This window comes from Blennius ocellaris (assembly GCF_963422515.1).
Source record: "Blennius ocellaris genome assembly, contig: SCAFFOLD_314, whole genome shotgun sequence".
Lineage (NCBI taxonomy): Eukaryota > Metazoa > Chordata > Actinopteri > Blenniiformes > Blenniidae > Blennius > Blennius ocellaris.
In genome coordinates, this window is record NW_027662115.1 from 12,271 (window position 1) to 31,698 (window position 19,428).

At 54.6% G+C, this 19,428-nt stretch overlaps 2 protein-coding genes across 2 annotated transcripts; one reads left to right on the forward strand and one right to left on the reverse strand.

Annotated features, from left to right (window-relative positions):
- The first annotated feature begins 1,863 nt into the window (after window positions 1–1,863).
- On the forward strand, window positions 1,864–12,466 carry LOC308148274 (estrogen receptor beta-like). Its single transcript, XM_080521718.1, is given in 10 exon segments — window positions 1,864–2,408; window positions 2,972–3,186; window positions 5,138–5,254; window positions 5,545–5,868; window positions 7,642–7,780; window positions 8,539–8,672; window positions 10,183–10,366; window positions 11,541–11,547; window positions 11,549–11,776; window positions 12,050–12,466. Coding segments are annotated over 10 exon segments (1,848 nt in total). The 5' UTR covers window positions 1,864–1,998; the 3' UTR covers window positions 12,140–12,466.
- Window positions 12,467–13,112: 646 nt separating this feature from the next.
- LOC308148275 (nesprin-2-like) lies at window positions 13,113–18,966 on the reverse strand (the record flags this gene model as incomplete). The annotated part of the gene is given in 13 exon segments (XM_080521719.1): window positions 13,113–13,646; window positions 13,649–13,725; window positions 15,245–15,276; window positions 15,372–15,413; window positions 15,495–15,683; window positions 16,061–16,171; window positions 16,257–16,566; window positions 16,793–16,970; window positions 17,054–17,186; window positions 17,431–17,480; window positions 18,176–18,469; window positions 18,552–18,746; window positions 18,829–18,966. Coding segments are annotated over 13 exon segments (1,883 nt in total), but the record flags the coding sequence as incomplete, so codon positions are not given.
- Between the last annotated feature and the right edge of the window lie 462 nt (window positions 18,967–19,428).

The window sequence follows — 19,428 nt, forward strand, 5'->3', positions numbered from 1 at the left end:
TGCTGCTCTACTGTTTCTCTACTGCTGCTCTACTGCTGCTCTACTGTTTCTCTACTGCTGCTCTACTGTTGCTCTACTGTTGCTCTACTGTTGCTCTACTGCTGCTCTACTGTTGCTCTACTGTTTCTCTACTGCTGCTCTACTGCTGCTCTAATGTTGCTCTACTGCTGCTCTACTGCTGCTCTACTGCTGCTCTACTGTTGCTCTACTGCTGCTCTACTGCTGCTCTACTGTTGCTCTACTGCTGCTCTACTGCTGCTCTACTGTTGCTCTACTGTTTCTCTACTGCTGCTCTACTGCTGCTCTACTGTTTCTCTACTGCTGCTCTACTGCTGCTCTACTGTTTCTCTACTGCTGCTCTACTGTTGCTCTACTGTTGCTCTACTGTTGCTCTACTGCTGCTCTACTGTTGCTCTACTGTTTCTCTACTGCTGCTCTACTGCTGCTCTACTGCTGCTCTACTGTTGCTCTACTGCTGCTCTACTGCTGCTCTACTGTTTCTCTACTGCTGCTATACTGCTGCTCTACTGTTGCTCTACTGCTGCTCTACTGTTTCTCTACTGCTGCTCTACTGCCGCTCTACTGCTGCTCTACTGGTAGCGACTTTACCTGGCGACTGATCTCTATGTTGACGAAAGCAGAATTTTAAGACTAATTAAATAAAGACAAAGTATTTCAGATACTTTGGTAATTAGTCTGGACGTCCTGGAGAAAGGTTGCAGGGTAGATTCCCAGACGGTCCTGGAGAAAGGTTGCAGGGTAGATTCCCAGACGGTCCTGGAGAAAGGTTGCAGGGTAGATTCCCAGACGGTCCTGGGGAAAGGTTGCGGGGTAGATTCCCAGACGGTCCTGGAGAAAGGTTGCAGGGTAGATTCCCAGACGGTCCTGGGGAAAGGTTGCGGGGTAGATTCCCAGACGGTCCTGGAGAAAGGTTGCAGGGTAGATTCCCAGACGGTTCTTCCCTCGGCCTCTCCGGCGCCCTTGAGCAGTGAAAGCGGCGTCACGGCCGTTCGTCCTTGTTTGGTCTGTTGCTCAAAGGGAGGAAAGACCGACTGACGTGTTTCACACAGGAAGTCCATCGGCTCCTCGTCCCTGAGACGCTTCAGAGGACCTCCATGTCTGCTGGTGCCTGAAAGGTCAAAAGGTCAAAAGGTCAAAAGGTCACCGGCGTTGTGATTGTGTATTGAGTCGGCCTGACTGCTGCACTAGTATTTTTATTATTTTAATTACCGACACTCATGACACCACCTTGTGGCACAAAGTGGAATTACACCGCTGAGTTGCTGGTTTCTAGGCTCGTAGCTCTACGTCTCTGTTCTTCACCTCCTTGACTTCTTGTCGTTTTCAGCAGGATGGAAAAGAAAAGTCCGTGTTTTGACTCTGAGTTCGTTCCTCCAGGACGCGTCTGCAGAGGGTCATGCAGTAGAGGAACCTGCTGCGCCGCTGCGCTGCTCTGCAGCCTCCACACCGCCCTGCAGTCTCCACGCCGTTCTGCAGTCTCCACGCCGTTCTGCAGTCTCCACGCCGTTCTGCAGCCTCCACGCCACCGTTCTGCAGGCTCCACGCCGTTCTGCAGGCTCCACGCCGTTCTGCAGTCTCCACACCGCCCTGCAGTCTCCACGCCACTCTGCAGCCTCCACGCCGCCGCTCTGCAGTCTCCACACCGCCCTGCAGTCTCCACGCCGCTCTGCAGCCTCCACGCCGCCGCTCTGCAGTCTCCACGCCGCTCTGCAGTCTCCACGCCGCTCTGCAGCCTCCACGCCGCTCTGCAGCCTCCACGCCGCTCTGCAGTCTCCACGCCGCTCTGCAGCCTCCACACCGCCCTGCAGTCTCCACGCCGCTCTGCAGCCTCCACGCCGCTCTGCAGCCTCCACGCCACCGTTCTGCAGTCTCCACACCGCCCTGCAGTCTCCACGCCGCTCTGCAGCCTCCACGCCGCCGCTCTGCAGTCTCCACGCCGCTCTGCAGCCTCCACGCCATCGGGGCCTTTCCTGAGAGATGGCCGCCTCTCCTGGGCTGGACGTGGACCCCCTACCGCTGCTGCAGCTCCACGACGTAGGGTCCAGTAAGGCCCCCGACAGGCCGAGCTCCGCGGGGCTGCTGCCCACCATGTTCAGCCCCCCGCTGGGCGCCGACGGCCATACCGTCTGCATCCCCTCGCCCTACACGGACGGCGGCCAGGAGTACGGCCACGGACCTCTGACCTTCTACGGCCCCTCCATGCTGGGCTACGCCAGGCCCCCCGGGACCCACAGCCCCCTCAGCCCCCCCGCCTTCTGGCCCCCCCACAGCCACCCCCCCCTCCCCCCCGCCCTGACGCTGCACTGCACCCAGCCGCTGGCCTACAACCAACCCGGCGCTGCTCCACCCTGGATGGAGCACAAGGCCCACGGCCTGAACCCCAACAGGTGGGGGGGGGGGGGGGGGGGGGACGACATCATTTTCAGTGTCAATGTTCCAGTAGATGAGGTTCCGTCCTGGTAGAACGTGGTGTTCTACCAGGACAGGTTCCGTCCTGGTAGAACACCACGTTCTACCAGGACAGGTTCTGTCCTGGTAGAACACCACGTTCTACCAGGACAGGTTCTGTCCTGGTAGAACGTGGTGTTCTACCAGGACGGAACCTGTCCTGGTAGAACACCACGTTCTACCAGGACAGGTTCTGTCCTGGTAGAACGTGGTGTTCTACCAGGACAGGTTCCGTCCTGGTAGAACACCACGTTCTACCAGGACAGGTTCCGTCCTGGTAGAACACCACGTTCTACCAGGACAGAACCTGTCCTGGTAGAACACCACGTTCTACCAGGACAGAACCTGTCCTGGTAGAACACCACGTTCTACCAGGACGGAACCCGTCCTGGTAGAACGTGGTGTTCTACCAGGACGGGTTCCGTCTGGCAGTAATGAAGGTGAACGACTGGAACGTTCATGTCAAGTCGTCCTTCTCACGGATCCTTGTTTCCTCCTGCAGCGCCGTCCGGGGCAGGAAGCTGGAGGAGGGAGTGAAGTCCTCCTCCTCCTCTTCCTCCTCCTCCTCCTCCTCCTCCTCCTCCTCCTGCTGCTCCTCCGCCGGGGGCAAGGCCGACATGCACTACTGCGCCGTGTGCCACGACTACGCCTCGGGCTACCACTACGGCGTGTGGTCCTGCGAGGGCTGCAAGGCCTTCTTCAAGAGGAGCATCCAAGGTAGGGCCACAGGGGGCCACAGGGGGCCACAGGGGGCCAGAGGGTCACCCGGCTCCACAGGGGGCCACAGGGGGCCACAGGGGGCCAGAGGGTCACCCGGCTCCACAGGGGGCCACAGGGGGCCACAGGGGGCCACAGGGGGCCACAGGGGGCCACAGGGGGCCAGAGGGTCACCCGGCTCCACAGGGGGCCACAGGGGGCCACAGGGGGCCAGAGGGTCACCCGGCTCCACAGGGGGCCAGAGGGGGCCAGAGGGGGCCAGAGGGGGCCACAGGGGGCCACAGGGGGCCACAGGGGGCCACAGGGGGCCAGAGGGTCACCCGGCTCCACAGGGGGCCAGAGGGGGCCAGAGGCTCACCCGGCTCCACAGGGGGCCACAGGGGGCCACAGGGGGCCAGAGGGTCACCCGGCTCCACAGGGGGCCACAGGGGGCCACAGGGGGCCAGAGGGTCACCGCCGGGTGTAAAATGGTGTCAAACATGTCACATATCTCCAGGATTCGCCGGTCGGCCGTAGATTTGATTTATTAATAGAACAAATAGCAGCTAACAAATGACAGTTCGTGTTGAAGCGTCTAGTCTGGTCGGAACTCCGTGCAGCCAGCGTTTGTTTCCACCAGTGGGACTGGTTCTGCTCTCTGATTGGTCGGATCGTTAAAGTGATGAATCGTTAAAGGAATACAGGATCAATCAGGTTCAACTTGTAGGGCAATAATGAAGAAGGACATACATTCATAATATGTACAAATAGGATTTAGCAAGTGAAGAAGATTCCAGTTCTGATCCAGAAGGTTGGACCTGCTGAGGAAACCTGGACCCTGCAGGTACATGAACATGGAACCATGGTGGCTGTTAGCTTAAAGTCTTGTGTCGTGCTGAGGGCGGGGGGGTCCGGGGGGTCCAGGGGGTCCGGGGGGTCCGGGGGGTCCGGGGGGGTCCGGGGGGGTCCGGGGGGGTCCGGGGGGTCCGGGGGGGACCGGGGGGGTCCGGGGGGTCCGGGGGGTCCGTGGGGGTCCGGGGGGGTCCAGGGGGTCCGGGGGGGTCCGTGGGGGTCCGGGGGGGTCCGGGGGGGTCCGGGGGGGTCCGGGGGGTCCGGGGGGGAAAGTCAGAGCTTCTAAAAATGACTTGATTTATTTGCATCCTGCAATTGAGTCAAATGAATCAGTGTGAGAAGCTGCAGAGCTTTTCCTGCAGCCCGGGAGCCAGGCAGCAGGAATCCAACCCTCCTGCTGGAACCACGCTTCACTTTCCCTGAAACTGATGGGATTCTCTACAGATTGTTGTTTTTCATCAACGTGTGAATGTTGCACCAACACGTGACCTGGTTAACTTCAGGATCAATCCCATGATGCTTTGCACTGTGGCGTTGTGACACACGTCCCGCTTTACTCTGAAGCCCGCCAATTTACAAAATAGGAAAAAGTACTTCTTTGTTCTATTCTTTTTTAAAACACTTTCTTGGCTCAACATGTGAGGAAGACAAGTGCAGGCGCATCTTTGTGGAATAAAGTAACATTTACTCTGCTTTACTTTAGAGATTTGAGCAACAGCTACTAGAAAACCAAACATTTACAAGGGCCCTCCTGTAGCACTAGCCTGTAGCACTAGCCTGTAGCACTAGCCTGTAGCACTAGCCTGTAGCACTAGCCTGTAGCACCAGAGGGCGCTCTTGTAGCACTAGCCTGTAGCACTAGCCTGTAGCACCAGAGGGCGCTCTTGTAGCACTAGCCTGTAGCACTAGCCTGAGCACTAGCTTGTAGCACTAGCCTATAGCACCAGAGGGTGCTCTTGTAGTACTAGCCTGTAGCACTAGCCTGTAGCACTAGCCTGTAGCACTAGCGGGTGCTCCTGTAGCACTAGCCTGTAGCACTAGCCTGTAGCACCAGAGGGCGCTCGTGCTCCACAGTGTGAGGATCGTGACCTAACCGATGTCTTTGGCTCCGCCCCCTCAGGACACAACGACTACATCTGCCCCGCCACCAACCAGTGTACCATCGACAAGAACCGTCGTAAAAGCTGCCAGGCCTGCCGGCTGAGGAAATGCTACGAAGTGGGCATGATGAAGTGCGGTACGTTTGTCTTGGTGTGTTTTTAAGGCGCTTTTAGTTCAAACTGACGACGAACTTCTGATTCCTTCACAACACGTTTTAGATGTTCCACACTTTTCTTCTTCCTGAAACTTCCTTCCAGCTCGGGTTCTCCGAGGAGGAGTTGTTCACGCTGTGCAGGTTCTCCGAGGAGAACCGGCCTCGGGTCAGTGGTTCGATTCCCGACCTTGGTGACGTCGGTGTTTCTCCCCATTGTGAAGTGGTGGAAGTGTTTCCTGGCCGTTGACCTTTGACCCCTCCCCCCCCCGCAGGTGTGCGGCGCGAGCGCTGCACCTACCGAGGCGCGCGGCGCTGCCGCGGCGGCCCGGGGAGGGGTCTGGTCCGGGTGGGGCTGGGCCCCCGGGCTCAGAGACACCTCCACCTGGGGGCGCCGCTGCCCCCCCTCCCCCACACCCACCACCCCGCCATGGGCCCCCAGGAGTTCATCTCCCGCATCATGGAGGCGGAGCCACCGGAGATCTACCTGATGGAGGACCTGAAGAAGCCCTTCACCGAGGCCAGCATGATGATGTCACTGACACACCTGGCCGACAAGGAGCTGGTCCTCATGATCACCTGGGCCAAGAAGATCCCGGGTGAGTCCAGGACCAGGACCAGGACCAGGACCTGTAGAGAGCGTCTTCCTCCTCTAGTCCACATTATAGAGCATCTTCCTCCTCTAGTCCACATTATAGAGCATCTTCCTCCTCTAGTCCACATTATAGAGCATCTTCCTCCTCTAGTCCACATTATAGAGCATCTTCCTCCTCTAGTCCAGATTATAGAGCATCGTCCTCCTCTAATCCAGATTATAGAGCATCGTCCTCCTCTAATCCAGATTACAGAGCATCTTCCTCCTCTAATCCACATTATAGAGCATCTTCCGCCTCTAATCCAGATTATAGAGCATCGTCCTCCTCTAATCCAGATTACAGAGCATCTTCCTCCTCTAGTCCACATTATAGAGCATCTTCCGCCTCTAATCCAGATTATAGAGCATCGTCCTCCTCTAATCCAGATTATAGAGCATCGTCCTCCTCTAATCCAGATTACAGAGCATCTTCCTCCTCTAATCCACATTATAGAGCATCTTCCGCCTCTAATCCAGATTATAGAGCATCTTCCTCCTCTAATCCAGATTATAGAGCATCTTCCTCCTCTAATCCAGATTATAGAGCACCTTCCTCCTCTAATCCAGATTACAGAGCATCTTCCTCCTCTAATCCACATTATAGAGCATCTTCCGCCTCTAATCCAGATTATAGAGCATCTTCCTCCTCTAATCCACATTATAGAGCATCTTCCTCCTCTAATCCAGATTACAGAGCATCTTCCTCCTCTAATCCACATTATAGAGCATCTTCCGCCTCTAATCCAGATTATAGAGCATCTTCCTCCTCTAATCCAGATTATAGAGCATCTTCCTCCTCTAATCCAGATTATAGAGCACCTTCCTCCTCTAATCCACATTATAGAGCATCTTCCTCCTCTAATCCAGATTACAGAGCATCTTCCTCCTCTAATCCACATTATAGAGCATCTTCCCCCTCTAATCCAGATTATAGAGCATCTTCCTCCTCTAATCCAGATTATAGAGCACCAACATAATTAATGGCTGCAAACTGTGGCCTGGAGTTCCAGACTCGTTCCTCCAGGTTTCATTGAGATCCGCCTCCCTTCAGGAAATCCAGTCCACAGTTTGCCGGCTCTCAGACCCATGAATTACGTGATTCTGGACCGTCCCGGGTTAGAAGTTCTCCGTAGGTTCAAGTTTAGTTTATTGTCACTTGTTTAGTAGCTGCAGTGGAATTCCTCCTGTTCTGGTTCCTCGTGGTTCAATCATTTTTAATCCATCAGCTGCATGAATCTCAACAATCCTCTCCATTGGCTTTTTTGGGGGTTTTCCTTTCTTTCCCGGTCGCCCGGTCGCCCCCCCCCCCCCCCCCCCCCCCAGTGCTCGGCCCAGCAGGTAGCATCTCAGCAGAGGTGTTAATGGATCCAGCCTCCCTGAATAGAGACCGTCCTCCAGACTCTATTCTTCTGATTCTCTTCACTTCTTCCTCCTCAGTAGTGAAAATGAGCTGCATTGTCTGCTTTATGAAAGAAACGAGGCAGGTGAGCAAGGCACCATCAGGCTAAATACAGAGTGGCGATGGGGGGGGGGGGGGGGGGGGGCTTTATAACACAGTGAGTGTGGACTGTATTTATTGAAAGTTACAGTTACATCAGTAACTTGACTGAACCGGTCGGTCGTGATGACTTAGTGACCCAGAAGACGCCTCCTCAGGTTGACGTGTGGACAGATGAGTCGTCCTCCGTCCTGCAGTACCGCAGTAATGCAGAAGGGGGCGCTGCTGTTTGTGGCCCAGGGTTCGTGGAGCTGAGCCTGGCGGACCAGATCCACCTGCTGAAGTGCTGCTGGCTGGAGATCCTGATGCTGGGCCTCATGTGGAGGTCTGTGGACCACCCGGGGAAACTCATCTTCTCCCCGGACTTCAAGCTCAACAGGTCAGGACCTCCGTCCGTCCGTCTCCGTCCGTCCGTCTCCGTCTGTCCGTCTGTCTCCGTCCGTCTGTCTCCGGCCAGCTGGTCCTTTAAGACCGGGACACACTGGACGTTTAAGAAATGTCCAGTGTGTCCTACACTGGACGTGGAGAGTCCAACTGTAACCCTGAGTCAGTCTGGGGACAAATCTGGAGGCGTGTCCAACTCTGGACACCTTCTGGATGCAAAAAAACTTTTCTGAAATCAAAACGTACAAAAACTTTTCTGAAATGAAAACGCAAAAAAACTTTTCTAAAATGAAAACTCAAAAAAACTTTTCTAAATTGAAAACGCAAAAAAACTTTTCTAAAATGAAAACGCAAAAAAAAATTTCTAAATTGAAAGTGCAAAAAACTTATCTGAAATGAAAACGCAAAAAAACTTTTCTAAATTGAAAACGCAAAAAAACTTTTCTAAATTGAAAACGCAAAAAACTTTTCTAAATTGAAAACGCAAAAAAACTTTTCTAAAATGAAAACGCAAAAAAACTTTTCTAAAATGAAAACGCAAAAAAAAATTTCTAAATTGAAAACACAAAAAAACTTTTCTGAATTGAAAATGCAAAAAAAACTTTTCTGAATTGAAAACGCAAAAAAACTTTTCTAAAATGAAAACGCAAAAAAACTTTTCTGAAATTGAAAACACAAAAAAACTTTTCTGAAACGACTCGTTTTCACGTGATGTCAGGATGGTCTAAACATCTGGATCCCCCCCCCCCCCAGGGAGGAGGGCCAGTGTGTGGAGGGAATCATGGAGATCTTCGACATGCTTCTGGCGGCGACGTCACGTTTCCGTGAGCTGAAGCTGCAGCGAGAAGAATACGTCTGTCTGAAGGCCATGATCCTGCTCAACTCCAGTGAGTGTGTGTGTGAGTGTGTGTGTGTGTGTGTGAGTGTGTGTGTGTGTGTGTGTGTGTGTGTGTGAGTGTGTGTGTGTGTGTGTGTGTGTGTGTGTGTGTGTGTGAGTGTGTGTGTGTGTGTGTGTGGTTAGGTTTTTCAAACTGTCTCTGGTCCAAACGCTTCATCTTCTGGCGTTGTGTTTCCATGACGACCCACAGTGTTACATTTCCATGACAACATGAGGAGCACCACGTTTCCATGACGATTAAATGTGAAGACATGAACAGTAATCCCGTTTCCATGACAACTGCGTCACATTTTGATGATTAACAAGCAAAACCTGGTCGGGGCATCGCGGCTACAGACACGTCTGTTACCATGACGACATGATCACTGACCACCCATAGGCCACGCCCTCCCCACCCTGAGGCCACACCCTCCCCACCCTGAGGCCACACCCTCCCCACCCTGAGGCCACGCCCTCCCCACCCTGAGGCCACACCCTCCCCACCCTGAGGCCACGCCCTCCCCACCCTGAGGCCACACCCTCCACTGTTTACTCAGTTATGTTACAATCACTTATAAAAAGTTTGATCTGATCTGAAGGAACGACTTTGGTTGAGATTAGCTTGAAATTAAAGACGTGATGGAGATTAAATGAAGTTTTGCTGTTCTGGATGATGGAACATTGTTTTGTGTTGGCGTGTTAGCATGTTTTGTGTTACCGTGTTGGCGTCTTAGCATGTTTTGTGTTACCGTGTTGGCGTGTTAGCATGTTTTGTGTTACCGTGTTGGAGTGTTAGCATGTTTTGTGTTGGTGTGTTAGCGTGTTGGAGTGTTAGCGTGTTGGAGTGTTAGAGTGTTAGGATGTTTTGTGTGGGCGTGTTAGCGTGTTAGCGTGTTAGCGTGTTGGCCGGGTCACAGCGAAGCTCCTCTCAGATCTGCAGCTCCACCATTTATTTGCTCTCTGGAGAAGAAACGACCACAAAGATCGACTTTTATTGTTCAACGACTCAGTTTGAACGTCTTTCATGTGTTTCCAGCGGTCAGAGTGCCCCCCCCCCTCCACCCCTCCCCCTCCCCCCCCTCCACCCCCCTCCCAACAGACTGTTCAGGTTACAGCGGGGTGATCGACCTGCAGTTAGATCACACACACACACACACACACACACACACACACACACACCTCTGCTGCCCTCTTGTGTTCGACCTGGAGAATCGAGGTCGTTGGTTTGTGACGAGTCAGAATGAAGAAGTTGATGTTTATGACATTTTATCACTGAAAAGCTTTGTGTGTGTGTGTGTGTGTGTGTGTGTGTGTGTGTGTGTGTGTGTGTGTGTGTGTGTGTGTGTGTGTGTGTGTGTGTGTGTGTGTGTGTGTGTGTTACCGATGTGAACAAGCGCCAGTGGCGTCGTTCTTCCTGAACGATTCGCGTGTTTGTCGCTCTGCAGCTCGTTGTGTATCTGAGTGTTGTTGTTGATGTTGTTGATGATGTTGTTGATGTTGTTGTTGTTGTGGTGGTGCAGACCTGTGCAGCAGCTCCCCCCAGACGGCCGAGGAGCTGGAGAGTCGGAACAAGCTGCTGCGCCTGCTGGACTCTGTGATCGACGCTCTGGTCTGGGCGATCTCCCGCCTGGGTCTGACCGCCCAGCAGCAGGCGCTGCGGCTCGGACACCTCACCATGCTGCTGGCGCACATCCGCCACGTCAGGTAGGGCCTCCCTACCTCACCATGCTGCTGGCGCACATCCGCCACGTCAGGTAGGGCCTCCCTACCTCACCATGCTGCTGGCGCACATCCGCCACGTCAGGTAGGGCCTCCCTACCTCACCATGCTGCTGGCGCACATCCGCCACGTCAGGTAGGGCCTCCCTACCTCACCATGCTGCTGGCGCACATCCGCCACGTCAGGTAGGGCCTCCCTACCTCACCATGCTGCTGGCGCACATCCGCCACGTCAGGTAGGGCCTCCCTACCTCACCATGCTGCTGGCGCACATCCGCCACGTCAGGTAGGGCCTCCCTACCTCACCATGCTGCTGGCGCACATCCGCCACGTCAGGTAGGGCCTCCCTACCTCACCATGCTGCTGGCGCACATCCGCCACGTCAGGTAGGGCCTCCCTACCTCACCATGCTGCTGGCGCACATCCGCCACGTCAGGTAGGGCCTCCCCACCTCACCATGCTGCTGGCGCACATCCGCCACGTCAGGTAGGGCCTCCCTACCTCACCATGCTGCTGGCGCACATCCGCCACGTCAGGTAGGGCCTCCCTACCTCACCATGCTGCTGGCGCACATCCGCCACGTCAGGTAGGGCCTCCACCAGGCTGGCTACACCCTGGCTACATGCTAGCTACACGCTGGCTACTGGCTACATGAAGGCTACATGCTAGCTACACGCTGGCTACTGGCTACATGAAGGCTACATGCTAGCTACACGCTGGCTACTGGCTACATGAAGGCTACATGCTAGCTACACGCTGGCTACTGGCTACATGAAGGCTACATGCTAGCTACACGCTGGCTACTGGCTACATGAAGGCTACATGCTAGCTACACGCTGGCTACTGGCTACATGAAGGCTACATGCTAGCTACACGCTGGCTACTGGCTACATGAAGGCTACATGCTAGCTACACGCTATTTAGCACTTCAGTAGCTTGAGCAGAGGAAGTGGAACGTCGTGTTCTGGTGCGACTCTTTCTGCTCCTTCATGAACGTTTCTGTTTTTCTGAGAATGAATCATAGCTTCACGTCCAGAACAAGTTGAACCCGGCTGAATGTTCAGTTCATCACCACCCCAGCTAGTGGTGGGCGGTGGTACTGCAGGGCGGAGGTTCCTGGGTGTGGTGGCGCTAAAGGTGGAACCACTTCCTGTGTGCAGCAACAAGGGGGATGGACCACCTGTCCAGCATGAAGAGGAAGAACGTGGTTCTGGTCTACGACCTGCTGCTGGAGATGTTGGAACGCCAACAACGCCCAGCGGCCGAGCCGCCGCCTCCTCAGCCGTCCTCCGACCGCCGCACACGGCCGCCGCGCCTCAGAGTGACCGCCGCCCGCGCTGGAGCGCCCCCCGGAGGCCCCGCCCCCTTCACACAGCGCCGTGATGAGCGGCGGCCAGTAAGTTTGAACGTTTCGATCCTCGTGAACAAAGTTGTGTTGAGTCTCACGACGTCTCCGGGACGCTTCGTCCTCCAGGAACGTCTTTAACCACAAACCAAACGTTCCCTTCTCACTGGTGAAGGCCGGCGCTCTACCGAGTGTAGATCATAGGTAGTTGTGGTGGTTCTACGGTTCCTTCCTGCTGACGACGTGACGGAACTCAGGATCTGTCGTTTTATTAATCCGCCGACACGTTCCTGAGTATTTAGAACGTTATTCCTTCCCTGGCAGGTTCCTGCCCGTGGAGGTGTGGCCTCTGGCCGGGGGGGCGGAGCCTGCCTCCTTCATCCTCCCGACCCTCCCCCTGGACTGAGAGACTGAGGTTCCGTGGCGAGGCGACGTGGTTCCCAGTCGTGGAGGATTTGTTCTCATCTGAATGTTTGGGTGTCGTCGGTGTTTCCTGTCTGACCTCTGACCTCTGACCTCCTGCTCCTTTGATATCGACAGTATTTGTATCTTTTTTTCACTTTGTTGTGGCGGCGGCTCCGCGGTTCCCCGTCGCTCTGTGGTGTTCCTCCTTCCAGACGTTCCAGCGTGGACTTTAGTGTTCCTGCAGGCTTTTTCTCCTCCTGCAACAGTTTGTGGCCTTTTTAACCAGAACGACTGTTAAAATCTCACTTCTGCTGCAACTCGGACTGAGTTTACACTTTAACCTGAGAACTGTGGAGCCGACGCGTCTTAAATGTGACGAAAGCCTCCAGTCCTAAAAGGTGCAATATATATATATATACATATATATACATATATATGTATATATATATATATATATATGATGAATAAAATAACGTAGGAACAAGTAAAGCACTTTCTGTTCTGTGGAGAAAAACGACTGCAGTTCAATGATCAAAGGACCAAAAAGACTGAAGTTGATGTTGACATTAGATAAAGTAGATAATAGTAAAGGTTAAATGAAAGTTTGAACATTTCATGTTTTATCTGGTTTAAATGAGGAACGCAGCGTCTCCACATTGTTTAAAGTGAAGATAAATCATCTTCACCTGGATTAGTTCCACTTTTAACTTGAAGATGTGAAAACAGATGAACTTGTAGTTTTTCTACATCCTGAAGTTTAAACTCATTAATGAAGCTGGAGTCACGACACCACCTGCTGGTTCACCCTGGTACTGCAGCTGGGACTGGTGTAAACTCAGTCTCAGTTCCAGATCGTTTTAACTCCTTTTACTGATGTCTGTGGCTTGTAATGCATGAAGGACACACACACACACACACACACACACACACACACACACACACACACACACACACACACACACACACACACACACACACACACTGGCAAACACGGTTTATTATCAACCAATCAAAGGAAACAAAGACAAACTTTACATCCATAAATAAGAGAAAATAAATCAAACTTGACACACGTGTTGTTTGTCTGTTCTGTCGGTGCGTCGGCCTCCGTGCTCTCTGATTGGTCGGCTTCATTCAACAAGACTTTAAAGGTTCCGTCTGTAAACAGACCCTGAACCTTCCAACTCTGACGACGGCTTGACGTTCAGCGACAGACGAAACGTTTCAAGCCTCCAGAGGAAGAGAGAATCCGTCACTAATCAACTTGTGGGGGTTTGAAACCATCGACGTGTTGCTTTGACAAAAGGTAAGAAAACAAGAGTTCGTTCAGCAGGAACATGGCTTCTTCTTCTCAGTGGACAGGAAGTGGGCGGAGCCGGGGGTCACGTGGGCGGGGGGCCGTTGGTGTAGCGCAGCATGGGGTAGAAGGAGCGGGCGAAGTTGTTGGACAGCGTGCAGCTGAGGGCGTCGTGGTCGTCGCCCGGCGGCGCCAAGCAGACCAGCAGCAGGAGCAGAGCAGGAGGAGCTGCAGCGGCACGGCGGCGCGCACAACCCGGGACAGGAAGGCTCTGCGGGGGGCGGAGCCAACCTCCACCCTGCAACCAGGGAACACCACGTCAACAACCAGGGAACACCACGTCACGTCAACAACCAGTAACACCACGTCAACAACCAGGTAACACCACGTCAACAACCAGGGAACACCACGTCAACAACCAGGGAACACCTCGTCACGTCAACAACCAGTAACACCACGTCAACAACCAGGGAACACCACGTCAACAACCAGGGAACACCACGTCAACAACCAGGGAACACCTCGTCACGTCAACAACCAGTAACACCACGTCAACAACCAGGGAACACCACGTCAACAACCAGGGAACACCACGTCAACAACCAGGGAACACCTCGTCACGTCAACAACCAGTAACACCACGTCAACAACCAGTAACACCACGTCAACAACCAGGGAACACCACGTCACGTCAACAACCAGTAACACCACGTCAACAACCAGTAACACCACGTCAACAACCAGGGAACACCACGTCAACAACCAGGGAACACCTCGTCAACAACCAGGGAACACCTCGTCAACAACCAGGGAACACCTCGTCAACAACCAGGGAACACCACGTCAACAACCAGGGAACACCTCGTCAACAACCAGGGAACACCACGTCAACAACCAGGGAACACCACGTCAACAACCAGGGAACACCTCGTCAACAACCAGGGAACACCACGTCAACAACCAGGGAACACCACGTCAACAACCAGGGAACACCACGTCAACAACCAGGGAACACCACGTCAACAACCAGGGAACACCTCGTCAACAACCAGGGAACACCACGTCAACAACCAGGGAACACCACGTCAACAACCAGGGAACACCTCGTCAACAACCAGGGAACACCTCGTCAACAACCAGGGAACACCTCGTCAACAACCAGGGAACACCTCGTCAACAACCAGGGAACACCTCGTCAACAACCAGGGAACACCACGTCAACAACCAGGGAACACCTCGTCAACAACCAGGGAACACCTCGTCAACAACCAGGGAACACCTCGTCAACAACCAGGGAACACCACGTCAACAACCAGGGAACACCACGTCAACAACCAGGGAACACCTCGTCAACAACCAGGGAACACCACGTCAACAACCAGGGAACACCACGTCAACAACCAGGGAACACCACGTCAACAACCAGGGAACACCTCGTCAACAACCAGGGAACACCTCGTCAACAACCAGGGAACACCTCGTCAACAACCAGGGAACACCTCGTCAACAACCAGGGAACACCTCGTCAACAACCAGGGAACACCACGTCAACAACCAGGGAACACCTCGTCAACAACCAGGGAACACCACGTCAACAACCAGGGAACACCTCGTCAACAACCAGGGAACACCACGTCAACAACCAGGGAACACCTCGTCAACAACCAGGGAACACCACGTCAACAACCAGGGAACACCTCGTCAACAACCAGGGAACACCTCGTCAACAACCAGGGAACACCACGTCAACAACCAGGGAACACCACGTCAACCACACCAAACTTGATTTTATTCAGATTCAGAGGAAACAATCAAACCTTCCAGTGGTTGTTTGTTCTGCTGCTTTATCCTGCAAACAAACAAACAAACAAACAAACAAACAAGCGTTAGTACAGCCGGCCCCCAGGCGGCGCCGCTGGGAACCGCAGAGGAAGAGATTCTCACCTTCTCGGGCGGCGTTGAGCCGTCGGAGCTGCTCCACGCTTCCTGAGGAGGAGGAGGAGGAACTGAGAAGTGATGAAGGTCAAAGGTCACCCTGTGTGTGTGTGTGTGTGTGTGTGTGTGTACCTCGCCCTGCAGCCGCTGCAGCTGGCCAGACGTGGTCCTCAGCAGCAGGTGCAGCTTGTTCCCGATGGCGTGCACCGTCTCCCTGGCGTCCACGCCCTCGTCCCCCCCGGCCTCCAGCAGCAGCTCAGAGGAAATGTCCTGCAGCGCCGACACCTGCTGCTGCCGCGCCCGCAGCGCCTCCTGCAGCCTCTGCAGGGAACCGCAGGGCAACAGTCACAAAGCTGCGGCGCATTTTATGGACGTTTTGTTGTTTTTGTCTGTCGTCACTTTTCTCACTGCGTCGAAACAACGAAGTTGATCATTGATGAAATAAATAGAACGTCGGTTCAGATTCATGATTCGTGTTGAACTGAAGAACCAGGAAGTGACCTCATCAACCAGCAGGAAGTGACCTCATCATCAACCAGCAGGAAGTGACCTCATCAACCAGCAGGAAGTGACCTCATCAGAGGACCAGCAGGAAGTGACCTCATCATCAACCAGCAGGAAGTGACCTCATCAACCAGCAGGAAGTGACCTCATCAGAGGACCAGCAGGAAGTGACCTCATTAACCAGCAGAACTGACCGTCAGTGTGAGTCGGTGCTGCCGCGGCGTCTCTCCGTCGTTCCCGGCCTGCATCTCGTCCTCGGCCTGCGACAGGAAGTGCAGCAGGTCGTGCAGCTCCTGGTGGAACTCCTGCAGGGGGACAAGGAGGAGGAGGAGGAGGAGGTGAAGGAGGAGTCGGCCGGGAGCGTCTGACCTCCGGAGGCGTCGGTCTGACCTGACACTGCAGCAGCGCCCCCTGCAGTTTCCTCTCCCAGCGCTCCAGGCCGCTGCAGGCCGCCGCCCAGCTCTGATTGGCCGAGCTCAGCGCCTCCTGCAGCTCCGAGCCGCCGCCGTCCAGGAAGTGGCTCTGATTGGCCGAGCCGCCCTGCAGGAAGTGGCTCTGATTGGCCGAGCCGCCCTGCAGGAAGTGGCTCTGATTGGCCGAGCCGCCCTGCAGGAAGTGGCTCTGATTGGCCGAGCCGCCCTGCAGGAAGTGGCGGCTGCTCAAGTTCACCGAGATCATCAGACATTTATAGCTGCTGAAGCTCCGCTGCATCTCCTGGATAGGAAACAGTCACGAGTTACTGCTGGTAACTAGTTACTCATTACTACCAGTAACTAAAAACTGAAGCGAATGCTCTCCGTTAGCATTAGCATGTAGCCACTGTAGCAGTTAGCTTCCTGTGCTATGTTTCTTTCATGCAGATTCTAGAGCCTCTTCCTGCTAGCGTAGCATCACCTTGAGCTTCCTGACGTTAGCCTCGATGTCGCGGACCGCTGCTGGCCGGGGCGAGGCGCTGCAGCCTCTCCAGCTCCGGCAGCACGCGGCCCAGCCAGGAAGTGACATCACCGAGGTCAGAGTTCAGCTTGTTCCACTGCTGCAGGTCCTGCCTGGCGTCCGAGTCGCCGAAGGGCTGAGCGAGGAGCAGCTCCCAGCGCTGGATCACACCTGAGCAGAGATGCTAGCATGACGTCACTTGATACCTTCAAACGCAGTTCTGGTGGTGCGCCGTGGCCCCGCCCCCGACGCACCTGCGCCGGTCGGCTTGCTCTCAGTGCTGCAGGTTAGCCCCGCCTCCTCCAGCTCCTCCTCCTCGTCGTTCAGGATCAGTTTCACTCGATTCACACTGTTGATGCTGCTGCTGCACTCAGACATGAGCTTCACCTGCACACACACACACACACACACACACACACACACACACACACACACGCACACACGCACACACACACACACACACACACACACACACACACACACACACACACACACACACACACACACACACACACACACACACACACAATCTCAAAACCCGCCCAGTTTCTGCTTAGTTCTGTGTGTGTGTGTGTGTGTGTGTGTGTGTGTGTGTGTGTGTGTGTGTGTGTGTGTGTGTGTGTGTACTGACGTAGCCGTGCAGTGGCTTCCTGTCCGGCTCCCAGCTGTTAACCGACTTCACTGAGGACGAGAAAAAGGAAAAAAAACTTTAATCGTCTGCAGAAAAACAACAGTTACTTTAAAAACACTCATGAAAACTGTTTTTAAAAGTCGTCGGAGACATTTTTAGTAAAAACAACCAGGAAAAGTCCTGCAAATACCAGTTCCTGCCACCAGGTGGAGCAGTGAGTCACTGCAACTGATCTGTTTAGGTTCTAAAGTGGAATTTTAAATCACAACAAAATGTCAAGATGAAACTTCCGATCGTTGATTTTCTTTCTTCACCTTTCTAGCTAGCAGCTATAGAGGCGCTACGCTAGCGCCACAGACAACTCCTGCTCACGATAACATGATGCTAAGCGATGCTACCTGATGCTAAGCGATGCTACCTGATGCTAAGCGATGCTACCTGATGCTAAGCAATGCTACGTGGCCACAGTAGTTTGTTGCTTCATTCTGAGTAGAAAACAAAATCCACTTCAGGCATCAAGCAGATGTTTCAGGATGTTTCAGGATAAAAAGTCAAAGATAATAATCATGCCGAGGGGGAGGGGCATGCCAAGAGGGGGCGGGGCTTGGCCCTAGCCGGGGGCTGCCGCTATCGGCTCTTTGACGTCAGGAAGGAAGGCTGCAGGTGAACCACAAGGGCCTCGTGCCCTTTGATCTCTGAGCTGTCCTCACAGTGAAGTGACCCCCCCTCCCCCCCACTCTGGTACCTGGCAGCGCTCTGAAGAAGGGGGCGTCGCCGTCATCCTCTTGTGAAGACGACCCCCCCACGTCCACGGTGTGGTCCCACTCCAGGGGGATGGAGTCCACGCTGACCGGGGTCTCCCGGCCCGAACTGCTCCGTGGGGGAGGGGGCAGGAGGTGGACCGTGGGGGGCCGGGCCGGGGCCTCGTCCTCCTCCTCACCTTCCTCCTGCTCCTCCTCGTCCTCCTCCTCGCCGTGGTCTCCGTCCAGGACACGCCGGCAGTGAGGTCGTCCTGGTCGGAGGCGTCCTCCTCCAGCACCTTCAGGACAGAGAGGGAGGAGTCAGACCTCCAGCTCCCCCCCACCCCCCCCAGCCCCCCCCAGGGGAGCCCCGGTACCCACCGGCCTCCTGCTGACCAGCCGCTGGTGGAACCGAGACACGCGGCCGAAGACCTCCTGGCAGTACGAGTGCAGCTCCTGCAGCTCGTCCTCGATCAGGACGGCGTCCAGAGGACGGCTCTTCTGGATCAGCTGCTCCCCGAAGACGATCAGACCGTCGATCCTGCCGGCGTTCACACTGATCTCCTGCTGGAAGCCCTGGGGGGGGGGGGGGGGGGGGGGGGGGGTTGTCATGGCTACTGTGATGATGATGAGGATGAAGGAGGAGGACAGGACTCACATGCAGCTGTCTCATCTTGTCCTCCACGTCGCTCTGGGAGAAATGTTCCAGGTTGGTGAGCTGTCAGGTCCAGCTCCGTCAGCCAGACCAGGACCGCCTCCCGCCGGCCCTCGAAGTCCTCCCTCTGCCCGTGAAGTGCTGCGGGACAGACACGTCTCTTAGAGACACCGTGGAACTGGCCTAGCCTAGCATTGCTAAGCTAATAGTAATCTCGCCACGAGCTTCTGACAGGATGAAATAAAATAAAGATTTTTAAAGTTTGTATGTTTAAACGTCTTTCATCATTTCATGACAATAAAAAGTTTCTTCTCCCTGAAGCGCATGATGCTGGTTTATAGGGGCGGAGCCAGCAGAGGTCAAAGGTCAGCTCTCTGCCTCATCCTGCTGCAGGAAACATCTGACCTCAATCTGGAAGGGGCGGAGCTATAACAGCTGAGGCTATAAATGAGTCATAAGAGAGCGGGGCTAGGAGGGGTTGAGTTATAAGGGGCGGGGCATCACCTTGAGCCTCCTCTGGAGGGGCGGGGCTAGGAGGGGTTGAGTTAAAGGGGCGGGGCCTCACCTTGAGCCTGCTCTGGAGGGGCGGGGCTAGGAGGGGTT